Genomic DNA, 11183 nt, shown 5'->3' with positions numbered 1-11183 from the left:
AGAATAACAAGATTCTTTATTTATTTCTTTTAACGAGGAATCCTTCGAGTCTGCCTAATTTAACGGTTCAAGTCCAAGAATAAAATTTGGTTACATACAGACATACTTATACTGTGTAACAAATCACTATCAATGAGACAAAAAAATATTTTTACCAAAAAGTAAATCATACCATTTCACATTAATATTGTATTAAACAATTTTTAACATATTGATATCTTTTTCTTTTATCCTTATATAAAATGATTTTTAAGAATAAAACAATGAACAATAAAAAGAATATTACAATTTCTTACTTCATCACTTTACTAATAAGGAGTTGCACTCGTTACTAATACATCACAAACAAAAAAATCAAATTTAATTGACTAGTCAAATTAGTAGTAATGCCACAAGATTCAAAATTGATTAAACTAATTAAAGAGGCCTTGATAGTTTGAGGCCTTAAAATTTTTTTAAAAATAACAGAAGCTGATCTCACCGATCTGTCTTAAAGTGGGACTTGCTGTACATGTGTACCCCTAGAGAGGACAAAAGAATAAGTTAAAACTAAAATAAGATACCAGATCTTGTAAAGATGCCCGTTGGATTCCAAGGAGTTGTTCAATCTTTCTTTGGATCCCACTAAGGGTGTCATTTTAGGATTGAAATCGACCAGTTAAGAATCGAAATCGATTCACCCATAAAGTTATTGGTTTGATTTTGACTTTAAATTTTAAAATTGATTAGTAAAGAGGACGAATCAATTTTAGACAATTCTCCCAATAGTTCTAGACCCTTCAAGAATTGAAAGATCAGTTCCGAACCGATTGAAACTAAAACCACAACTCATTTAAAACTTGCACTGTTAACTGGGTTATGATCCAAGATATTGATTTGATGTTTCATGTTTAAGATTTAGATTACATTTTAAGTATTTCATTTTTTTTTATTTGTGTGCTTAACAATAATAAATACTTTTAAAATCTATTTTAAGAATATAGTTTTTTTGATAATTGGACCATCAGAAATCGGTGAAACAATCCGGTTCAACCAACTGGTTTGAAAACTATCGATGCAAATGCCAGGGGGTAGGGGGTGATTAAAGTCATCGAAAATCGGATCGGGCTCGTCTGTAGCACACCCCTGTGCTACAAATGGTGTAGCACACCCCTGTGCTACAGATGGTGTAGCAAGGTCTGTAATGGTGACACGTGGATAATTTAAAATCGATGGTGACTATCTCTGAGGGAGGAGAAGGGTTTCCTACATGCGTTGCAGGCAAGTGGATTTAGGAAAACAGCCTCACTTGGCCTACTCCTTCTCCAGCGACCTTTCAGGTGAGTGTTTTTCTGCTCCCCTCTCCTCCCTCCGTTCAAGCTTGTTGTAGCTTCACAAGGGATGGAAGAATCGAACTGAAAAAACTTACAGATTTCCCCACAATTTTCCCTTGCCATTTTTCGTTGCTACTTGAAGAAGCTTTCCCATCTGAGTTTGGCTTTGTTGCAACCCCCCTGCCCTGTCGATGCCCGTTGTTCATTTTGTTTTGTTTGTAAGCTCTTTTGGTTTCTTAAAGGGTTCGTTTAATCTTTTTTTTTTTTGTTCGCTCCATTTTCTCTTTGCCATTCGTTGTGCATAGCAACCTAATTGAGCCCTTGGCGCTAGGAGTTGGGAGAAATACTTTCATTCTCATAGTCTCTTTATTGTATCAGTGTTGGGAGATTTGCGTTTTCCATGGGTACCTTGGATCGTTGGCTTTAGAAATTTCAAGAGGAGACTCTTAAGGTATCTGAACGAAGCAAGAGTCATCTCATTTTTTATTCCGATTTCAATAGCCGTTGAGAATTGATGAAGATGCCATGTTCTGTGATGGAGTCTATTCATTTTCATCCTTCGTTTCTGACGGGGCTTGGATTTAGATTTCATGGCCGCTGTAATTTCCGGCTAACTTGCCCTTTTCTTCTGTTTTGCTTCCCCAAGTTCATTTATTTCTCAACTATGCAATAATCTCCCCATCCCTTTACTTTTGGATTTTCCATTGTGTTTATTGAATTTGTTGTGCTATGGTTGGTGTTCGATAAAAGCTTGAGCGCCAGAACCGAGTTCTGGTCATTTTGCCAACTGCTTGATCACTGGAATGGAATTGCCAGAGAAGAAGTACAGTGAAATCTGATGCTTTGCTGGTCCAGGGGTCTCACTACATCTGCAGTAACTAGCACCTTAGGATCAAACTCTGCCATGTGTCATAATATGGAGCCGTGCTTCACCATCTGTAGCACACCCCTGTGCTACAGACGAGCCCAATCCTCGAAAATCACTACTTGATGGAATAGAATTACTTTTAGGCGCATATGGCTTCCAAATCTTTTGCTCACTGAGGCAGGTCGAAACTGGGGATGAGAGTTTGGCACCGCAAGAGGAGAATTTGTACTATAAAAAAAGTAAGCACTTCTTCTAGTGACGTGGATTCCTATATACAAAATATCCACCGGATGACGTTGAACAATATTTTATAAATCCACAAACCACATCCAAATAATTCTTTGGATTTTGTTTTATTTTTTTTTTCTTTTAGGTAGGTTTTTTTGTCCGAGAACTCCCCCTATGTCTAGACACAAGGACACATTCAAGAAGGGTAAGGTTGTCATTTCATATTTACTATGCATATGGCATAGGGGGAGCAATGGGTACCCCTTCCAAGTGCAGTGGAGGTCACCTGCCTAGGCCATGAGTCTTCTTGAGTAGGGGTGTCAATTTGTGGCCCGAACCGGGTAAACCGACTGGGACCGAACGTTTAAAGACCGGCCCGGCCCGGACCGTTTATTAAACGTGTCGGGCTTGAGCCCGGCCCGTTTATAAATGGTCGGTCTCGGTTTTGCTACTTGAACCGTCGGGCACCCGACCGAGACCGATCGAATAACGCCCGATCGAGACCGGCCTATTGTGCACCGACTTAGCCCGACCCTTTAATGATTGTAAAATACCTATTTTACCCCCCAAATTAAAGAATAAAAACTAAAAAGTAAAGACATGTTCACATTTTAAATAATGGTTATATTTTGTATCATTTATTGATTTATTGTCATTTTTTTGGGCTTGCATAAGTGGGCCGGAATATAATAGCACATTTTAAAGAGGGCCCGTTTAAAAACCGGTTAAAGCCCGTTTAACATTAAACATGTCCGTAGCCCGATTAAGGCCCGATTAAAGCCCGATTAAGGTGGCCCGATTATAACCCGAGACCGACCGACCGAATATAAAGTGTACCATGCCCTCAATAACTAAGCCCGATTAGTTAAATGGGCGGACACGGTGTAGCCTTTGAAAGTCTTCAAGCCCGATTAAGACCGACCGAAACCGAACCGGCCCGACCGGTTGACACCCCTATTCTTGAGCACCCGTAGAACCTATTCAAGTAAATATCCATACTCCTTTAGAATGTTATTCTGATAAAAAGTCACAAGAAAAAAAGACCTAACAATAATAAATAATTATACCCATGGTTATACCTAACCTTTTGTCAATAATAAATAATTAAAAAGACCTAGCAATTTTGTTTTGAGTTGCCGACCACAAAAGCTTTCTAAGAAGGGAGGGGGAGGAGGGTTTGATACTCTTGACCTTCATTTGGCAGTATTGTAGAAACAATTAGCTTTGTTTCTGTTTTTTTGGTAAAACAATTAGCTTTCTTTCACAAAAATAAAAATGAGGAAGGTATAGCTACTTTAGCATTTCTCATCTGCCACAGGACTCTTCTTATCTGTTGGGCCCACCAGACCCCAAACCACTATTTTGGTTTCTTTCCCCCACTCCCCTGCTCTCTTATTGGATAATCAATCTGATGAGGGACTATCCTATCCAATCAAATCCAATAATCATACATTGATATAAGGACATGAATGAATGTGTAGATTTGGGGAAAATTCCAAACAAATCCAACGGTGGAGATCAAACTTGTAGGACCCATTTAAGCAACAACCAACAGGAATCATGTTAGATGGGTCCCATCAGACCCAGTGGTCCTCATCCAACAGATGTGCAATTATTGGAGATTGCACAACGTGTGTACCTCATATATTGGCCATTCTTTATTTGATCTACACAAGGGTGTTGAAAGGGTTACTTTTAAGAAAAATAGTAATATAAACACTTCACGTCAGTTTACTGGATAAAAAGGGTACAAGAGAAAACATTTGGAAATTGTAGAGAAAGTTTTCTCTCTCTCTGAAGTCCTCCTTTCTCCTGCAAGAGGCATGGCTGGTTCCTTCAACAGGTCATCCATGGCTCTGTGCCTTGTTTGGGCAGCCACTTTTGCCTTGTGTTTAGTTTCTTCTCTGGCCAAGCTTCATCGGATCGATCATCCAGTGAACTCTGATTCACTTCGGGTTTTAGTCGTCGGAGATTGGGGAAGAAAAGGGCATTACAACCAGACTGAAGTTGCAGTTCAGGTATTACACTTTCCATCTCTGGTTAACATTTTTATCTGAGAAGAAACAATTCTTTTTCTTTTTGGGGTTTTATTGCATATCTTTCTTCTTCTTCTTCTTCTTGGAGGTATCTCTCTTCTGATCTGGTATCTTACCTGATCTCTTGGTTATGTGATAAAGCTCTTATGTCCTTGAGGAAGAAAAAAGGAAAGTGAAATTTGTTCTTGTTGGGATAGTAGTTGCAGAAAAACAAAAAAAGAAGAAGATGGGAGAGAATCTCTGGGTATCTGCGAGACTTAATTTCCGTCTACTTCCATTAAAAAAATGAAATCTTCAGCTACAATTCTAGCTAAAAAAAAGTTATTTTGTCATGAATTTTGATTGGGAAAGTTATTACAAGGTGGATATGCCGCTGGTTTTTCTGAAGGTAGCTGGTCAATCAATGAGGGAATTAGGATGAAAGGGGTATAGGAGACTTTTCCAAGAAGAAAAGAGAGAGACACAAATTTGGGTACACCGATAGCATACCAAGTCTTTTCCCTTTTGATAAGAGGATCTACAAATGTATTACTAGAATAAGACCACTTCAACTTTCAATATACTATTCAATAAAATGCGTTTTCTATCTTTTTAAAGTTTCACATTTTCGTGTGTACTAATGTCACTGCCACTTAGAATAATTTTGATGCCATTGTATGAAAATTATTTTCAATTTGACATCTATATATGTTGATTATTAATTGAAATACTCATATAGATGTTACAATTATGTTGTGATTAAACATTGCCTTTAATTCTCTACAGCTGTCTCTCTTTCTTGCTAATTATCAATTAAGGATGGAACTAATTAAGAAAAAGTTTTCCACGATGATAGTGTAATATTATTGCCTTCTTACATGGGTTTTTTTTTATATAGTTTTCTCTCCTATCCTGACCATGTGGATTTCATATCTCTTATGTGAATCTAGAACTTAACGTCTTCTTTAATTTTTTTTCTTGTCTTATTCCTAAAATTTCTTTTTAAGTTAAGGTTATAAAAGAGTTTTTAAAAATAATTTGAAAATGATATGTCCTTTTGTCAATGACAACTGGTGTCATGTCATGCACATATTTCGGTATGCATGTGAAATGACAATTCTTACTCTCATTGGAAAAAATTGTTTTCAAAAATCTTAAAAGGGAAATAGAAACTACAAATTATTTGGTACCTCTAGGGTATCAAAATCCTATCTAATAAAAATATGGGTTCAGGAGGCATCCAACAGAGGGCAAGGTGGTCTTTTCACCACCCTTGTGTCTGGGTATAGGGGTGTGCGACCATGGAGGGATTTTCCCCCTAAAGATATTTTTACAAAGTTCACTAGAAATATATTTTTTTGCTGACGATTGGTATCTAGGCCTTCGGCTTGACTAGTCCCTCGGGCCCATACTGATCCCATAATCGCATGAACCAGGTCATACCAAGGTTGAATGAGAACCATTCAACTTTCATTGAAAGCAGTTAAAAGCACTAAACACCTTGTGTGAGTGGTCCCAAAGAGATAATAGGAGTCGAACTTAGAACCACACGCATTCTTATTGATATCCTTCAATTTTGATTTGCATTTTCCACATTAATATTTGTTTTTCCTTTTCATCATTTTGTCGGGTAGTTCTTCAATGATCCATTGATCCATTAGGGATCGGTAATGCAAGAAACTTCATTCTCACATTGGTTTGTAGTTTGGACTAACAGTTTGGGCTTCTTTCTTTGCTCTTATATGCTAATATCTGAACAATCTTCTGTTTTATTTTAGATGGGAAAGGTAGCAGATGTGCTTGACCCAGCTTTTATTATCTCCACCGGAGACAACTTCTATGGAAGTGGATTGACCGGCACCGATGATCCGCAATTTGAGGAGTCATTTTCCAAAATCTACACTGCTAAAAGCCTGCAAAAGCAATGGTACAATGGTATGTTCATAAACTTCACTCAAGAACCAATATGTTGAAGTTAATTTTTTGCCTTCATTGATTAATTTTAATTCGAATTTGCACAGTTTTGGGCAACCATGACTACAGGGGTAATGTAGAGGCACAATTGAGTCCAGTTCTTACCAAGATTGATAGCAGATGGCTGTGCATGAGATCTTTCATTGTTAATACAGGTATTATATATGATTCACCCTCTCTACCATCCTTCATTTCATCCAAGCTTTGATCTAATCTTGTTATTCTTTACTCTGTTATTTGACAGAAATAGCGGAGATCTTCTTTGTTGATACTACTCCATTTGCAGACAAGTACTTCACTCATCCAGGGGATGAGACTTATGACTGGAGTGGTATAACTCCTACCAGAAAAGGATATCTAAGTAACCTTCTGAAGGTAACCCATTCATCTTCTTCCCCATTATATCTTTAGAGAGCTTAATTCCACTAGAAAACCATAATCTAAACTGTTATTGGTGAAGCTTGATCTCAGTCTAATCCAGGAAGTTCTGTTCACTTTTCTCCAACACCGGCAATCTCGCTCGCTGGAGTGGGCTGGGGCGTTGGGGAGCGGAAGCCCCAACCATTTATATTGGGGGCAGTTTTATACTTTGGGGGAATTATTGTTTCTCTATATTGTAATGCTTCTTAACCCTATATATAGGGAGTGATCTTGTGAGGAGATCATGTACTGAGGGTTTATCACTTGACTATGGACCTAGCCCATTTTGGGTGAACCACATAAAATCATTGTGTTCTTTGTGCATGTCTTAGATTTATTTTCATCTTTTTTTTTTTGCTATCGTTATTCTGTTGTGTTGTTAATTCCTAACAATAAATGTCGGATAATGGTTCTATCAATAGGATCTTGATTCAGCATTGAAAGAGTCGACGGCAAAGTGGAAGATCGTCGTTGGTCATCATACATTGAGAAGTGCTGGCCAACATCGTGACACCGTGGAGCTTGTGAGGGATCTTCTCCCAATCCTTAAGGTGATTGGAGCTCTATTCAACCTCTCTTCCTCTCACACCCTGCCCTCCCCCCCCACCAAAAAAAATGGTTTAAACAGCTATACTTGTTAGCTTGTAACTGTAATAACTTCTGTTTGAATTTATCAGGCCGATGATGTTGATCTTTACATTAATGGGCATGACCATTTGGTGCAACACATCAGTAGCCGAGACAGGTAATTCTGTTAGAAACCCTAAAAATGTTAAAAACTATCTTGAGGCAATTGAACTGAAGTAGCTAATTGGAATTGGATTTGGGATTGCAGCAAACTCCAATACTTTACCAGTGGAGGTGGTTCAAAGGCATGGAGAGGTGACTATGATCTAAACAAAGAGGGACTAAAATTCTTCTATGATGGGCAAGGATTCATGACTCTAGAGATTACCGAAACAGATGCTGTGCTCATCTTCTATGATGTTTTTGGCAAAGTTCTCTACAAATGGAGTGTGTCCAAGGCCTACACATCCATATAGATAGATCAGTGTACTAAAGTGGTTATGTTATAGCCATATAAGATTTATGTATTATATGCATGTATAATTAAGACGGACAATGTTATGCTCTTATGGTAGATATGGGTATCAAAGAATATAACTTAACTTTTTGAAATAGAATAGGGTTCCACTAACCTTGGAGTGTTGGTTTCATGGAATGAAGAAGATTTAGAAACTGTTTAGTATAAGTGCAGGGTATCTTTATACACAATGAAATTTTGGGCAGTTTGAGAAGGAAATGAAAAATTGAAGGACAAGAAAGTAGAGGCTATCTTTAGGTTTGAAGGTTTTCTTCTTAAACATGTGCATCACACTCATACTACAGTTCTCCCTTCATCCCTCGGTTAGGTTTTGACACCCTTTGCAGCTTAGCCTGAGGATGGCTGACTGCCTGAATTGCAACACTTGATTTTGAATACAAGCATGTAATAAACTCCCCAAAACCAGAAGAAAAATTCTGCCAGGAGATCAATCCATGGACAAAGTTGATATGAAATAGCAATAACCTAACTGTAGAAAGCCATACACAAGCACAACCACCACCTACCATCAGAGAATATGGACAAAGCAGTCCAGTCCATGACACAATTGTTATCTAGCCTCACTAACCTTGCTGTAAACCCTTTTTTAATGCAAAAGCTGATGGTTAAGATCACATTATTGGACTCTGGATAATTAGTTGTCCCCTAGATCACTGAGATTCACAGTGAAAACCATCAGCTCTGGTGAGAGATAATCCTCTTTGGGTACCATACAAGGACCGAAGACCATCCCTATAAAGAATATATTTGCCTTCTCTAGATGTCTAGCTGGACTGGTTATCCTAGCTACCAAGGTTTTGGAATTATAATAAAGATAATCCAAGGCTCTTCACACTTGTTACATCCCAAGGGAGGGGGACATAACAAGAGCAAAGTACAGGGGAGGGGGATGTAAATTACTCTAAATATTTATATATTAAGCTTCTTTCTCAAGGTCAACCAAGGGAACAAAGAAAATAGACTGATAGGATCTCCAGTACGGAAATCTGATAAACAGTTCCTTCCTTAACTTACAGGTATAATCTTCCCATGCAACAACAGCAGCATGTAAGTCAGCCCAACCAAAGGCAGGCTTGCCATCTTCATGATTGGAGACATGGTGGAAAACCATCTCTGCAAGTTGATGATCACCCATCGTAAGCTTCCAGTCACTGCTTTTGTCTTGTAGGGATTGGGATAATGGCACCACATTGCTGATCACTCTTCCAACTTCAGTTTCTCGCAAGTAGAAGGCTTTCCAACAGCAAAACTGCAAGACCTGTTCAATGTGATGCAGTAATTGTTAATGTTCTGCAATCGCCCAGGGGGGAGGGGGAGGGGTGAAGGGAGGCCGTGTATTTGCCTCAGAAGGATGGCATAATACTCATTATTTCTAAACATTGGATGAAAAATGCACAATGTAATGACTTTGGCATCCCATTTAAACACTACCCCAACCCAACCACCCAACCAACCAGTGGCACACCAGGAAGAAAAAGAGGGGAAGAAAAAACACCTAACAAGGCAAAGGTTTGTCGGATACAAGTGGAGCCATTATAAGCTGACTCATTCCTTATCTACCCATCTCCAGTAACCCAGGAATATTATCTCACTGTCAACTATAGAGCACGACTTGAGAAACACATAAAAGCAACAAGGGCGCATTATCCACAAAATCCACTCCTCACTTCATTGCAAAAGACCTATCTAAATAGAACACACTAAGAATCCTCCGAGAATACAACAATAAACTCAGCCTTATCCCAACTTAATGGGGTCGACTAATCCTCTGAGAATACATTCCCAAAGATTACAGTATGCAAAAGGTTTCATCAACTATTGCCACATACAAGACCAACTAGACAACCAAGGCTGTCCCTTTGGTAGACACCATAATAATAGATTGGGCACTTTAACAGCAATTTTCGAAGTTCAGCCCATGCCTAAGGTGAAACATCATCTGTGGCCTGTCATTGTTGGTCTTATAATTATGAAGAGGACTTTTGAAAAAATGGCAACACAGAAGTCCCTGTTGAGATATAATTATGCACATTTTAAATCAAGTTTAGGAGGAAACGTCTGCTATTTTAAATCGAGTCTAGGAGAAGGAAAAGTCTAATCTCTAAGCAGCGAAAAAATTCAATATTTAAGCACAACAAGAACGATACCTGCAGCGCATGCAAACTGTTGAGAAATTCCTTGTAAAATAACTCATCTTCCTTAGCTAATCGTAATGAACTCAATAGCCCCTTTGAATGATCATGTGATGAATCTAATAGCTGATCATCAAACAAATAAAAAGTATATCCAAGAACATGTGCTCTTGCCCAGCGTATATCAACTCCGGATTGGCACAGAGAACCTTGATCTGGAGAAAACCAGTACATGTTATCGGGTGCTGGTAAAGGCAGGTGTGACATAGGCTCGTCAATAACACTATTCGAGACACTCTGAGAGAGAAGGGAAATAAGTTTGCCGTCCTCATCATATGAATTGTTACGGCTGAACCATAATGTTAAAGTCAGTCTTTCACCATCAATTATCTGTTCAAGAGTGAGAGAATAAGAACTCAGAAAATCATGAATTCGCTGGGAACTGGTAAATAAATCTAATGGATAATAGGCTAACCACAGATATTAAAAAACATAAATTGACTACAGAAATAAAAAAAAAATTGGTTTTATTTTTGTTGTTCAAGCATATAGAAATACACAGTAGGTGTCAGATATGGCTTAGACATCATTTATTCTATAATTCTATTCAGATGTGCTGTTCTCATTGTTGTGATGGCAACAAGGCAACGCTAAGCAGATGGAGGGTGCCGTGAATCACATAGAAAATTGGGAGTTTAAATGTAAATATATTAGAATTATTCTTTTAGTTTTAACTTCAAAGAGGACCTCTTGTGCAAAATATAAAATTTGTCTCTTTTACTTATAAATATGCAAGGACTTATACATACATTAAGAAAATACTAAGGCTCCGTTTGGAACAGAAACGATGTTTCGTGTCAAAAACGAAAATTTCAGTTTCTGTGTCAAAATGTCGATTTTAAACAAAAAAAATGGTGTTTCAAAATTTCATATTTTTATCGGAGACAATAGTTCCTTTTTTTGTAAAATGGAACGAAACTGGGAAGCCCGTCCAATCTCCTTTTTTCAGTTTTTTTTTTTCACTTTTTGTTCCAAAAAAACAGAAACAGACCATAAGTGCACCAAACACTTTATTCTGTTTTTTTCGTTCCAATAGAACGAAAAAACTCCAAAAACGTTTTTTTAGAA

The 11183-nt window shown here is 38.0% G+C and overlaps 2 protein-coding genes and 1 long non-coding RNA gene across 4 annotated transcripts in view; 2 read left to right on the top strand and 1 right to left on the bottom strand.

The window, feature by feature from the left end:
* The first annotated feature begins 1140 nt into the window (after positions 1-1140).
* On the top strand, positions 1141-2024 carry LOC122077851. Its single transcript, XR_006139970.1, has 2 exons — positions 1141-1556; positions 1692-2024. It is a non-coding gene; the product is annotated as an uncharacterized LOC122077851 (long non-coding RNA).
* Positions 2025-4131: 2107 nt separating this feature from the next.
* LOC122078584 (purple acid phosphatase 3-like) lies at positions 4132-8016 on the top strand. Its single transcript, XM_042644620.1, has 7 exons — positions 4132-4427; positions 6203-6359; positions 6446-6553; positions 6643-6773; positions 7241-7369; positions 7496-7563; positions 7654-8016. The coding sequence occupies exons 1-7, from the start codon at positions 4233-4235 to the stop codon at positions 7859-7861; spliced, it is 996 nt and encodes a 331-aa protein (XP_042500554.1). The 5' UTR covers positions 4132-4232; the 3' UTR covers positions 7862-8016.
* Positions 8017-8819: 803 nt separating this feature from the next.
* The window catches only part of LOC122078583, an 11432-nt gene continuing 9068 nt past the window's right edge, over positions 8820-11183 (bottom strand). For both annotated transcript variants that reach the window (XM_042644617.1, XM_042644618.1), the window contains exons 7-8: positions 10071-10445; positions 8820-9181 (exon numbers count right to left, since the gene is read on the bottom strand). In XM_042644617.1, the coding sequence (XP_042500551.1) occupies positions 8840-9181; positions 10071-10445 (717 nt within the window). In that variant the 3' untranslated portion in view covers positions 8820-8839. The remainder of the gene's footprint in view (positions 9182-10070; positions 10446-11183) is intronic.

The sequence above is a fragment of the Macadamia integrifolia genome, chromosome 5 (assembly GCF_013358625.1).
Source record: "Macadamia integrifolia cultivar HAES 741 chromosome 5, SCU_Mint_v3, whole genome shotgun sequence".
NCBI lineage: Eukaryota > Viridiplantae > Streptophyta > Magnoliopsida > Proteales > Proteaceae > Macadamia > Macadamia integrifolia.
This window is presented reverse-complemented; position numbering and strand designations above follow the sequence as displayed.

Excerpts from the sequence above, each read along its gene's own strand:
- LOC122078584 (XM_042644620.1), top strand. The coding sequence starts at position 4,233 with ATGGCTGGTTCCTTCAACAGGTCATCCATGGCTCTGTGCCTTGTTTGG. Across the intron at positions 6,554-6,642 it reads ATCTTTCATTGTTAATACAG|AAATAGCGGAGATCTTCTTT; the intron begins GTATTATATATG and ends GTTATTTGACAG. Across the intron at positions 7,370-7,495 it reads ATCTTCTCCCAATCCTTAAG|GCCGATGATGTTGATCTTTA; the intron begins GTGATTGGAGCT and ends TGAATTTATCAG.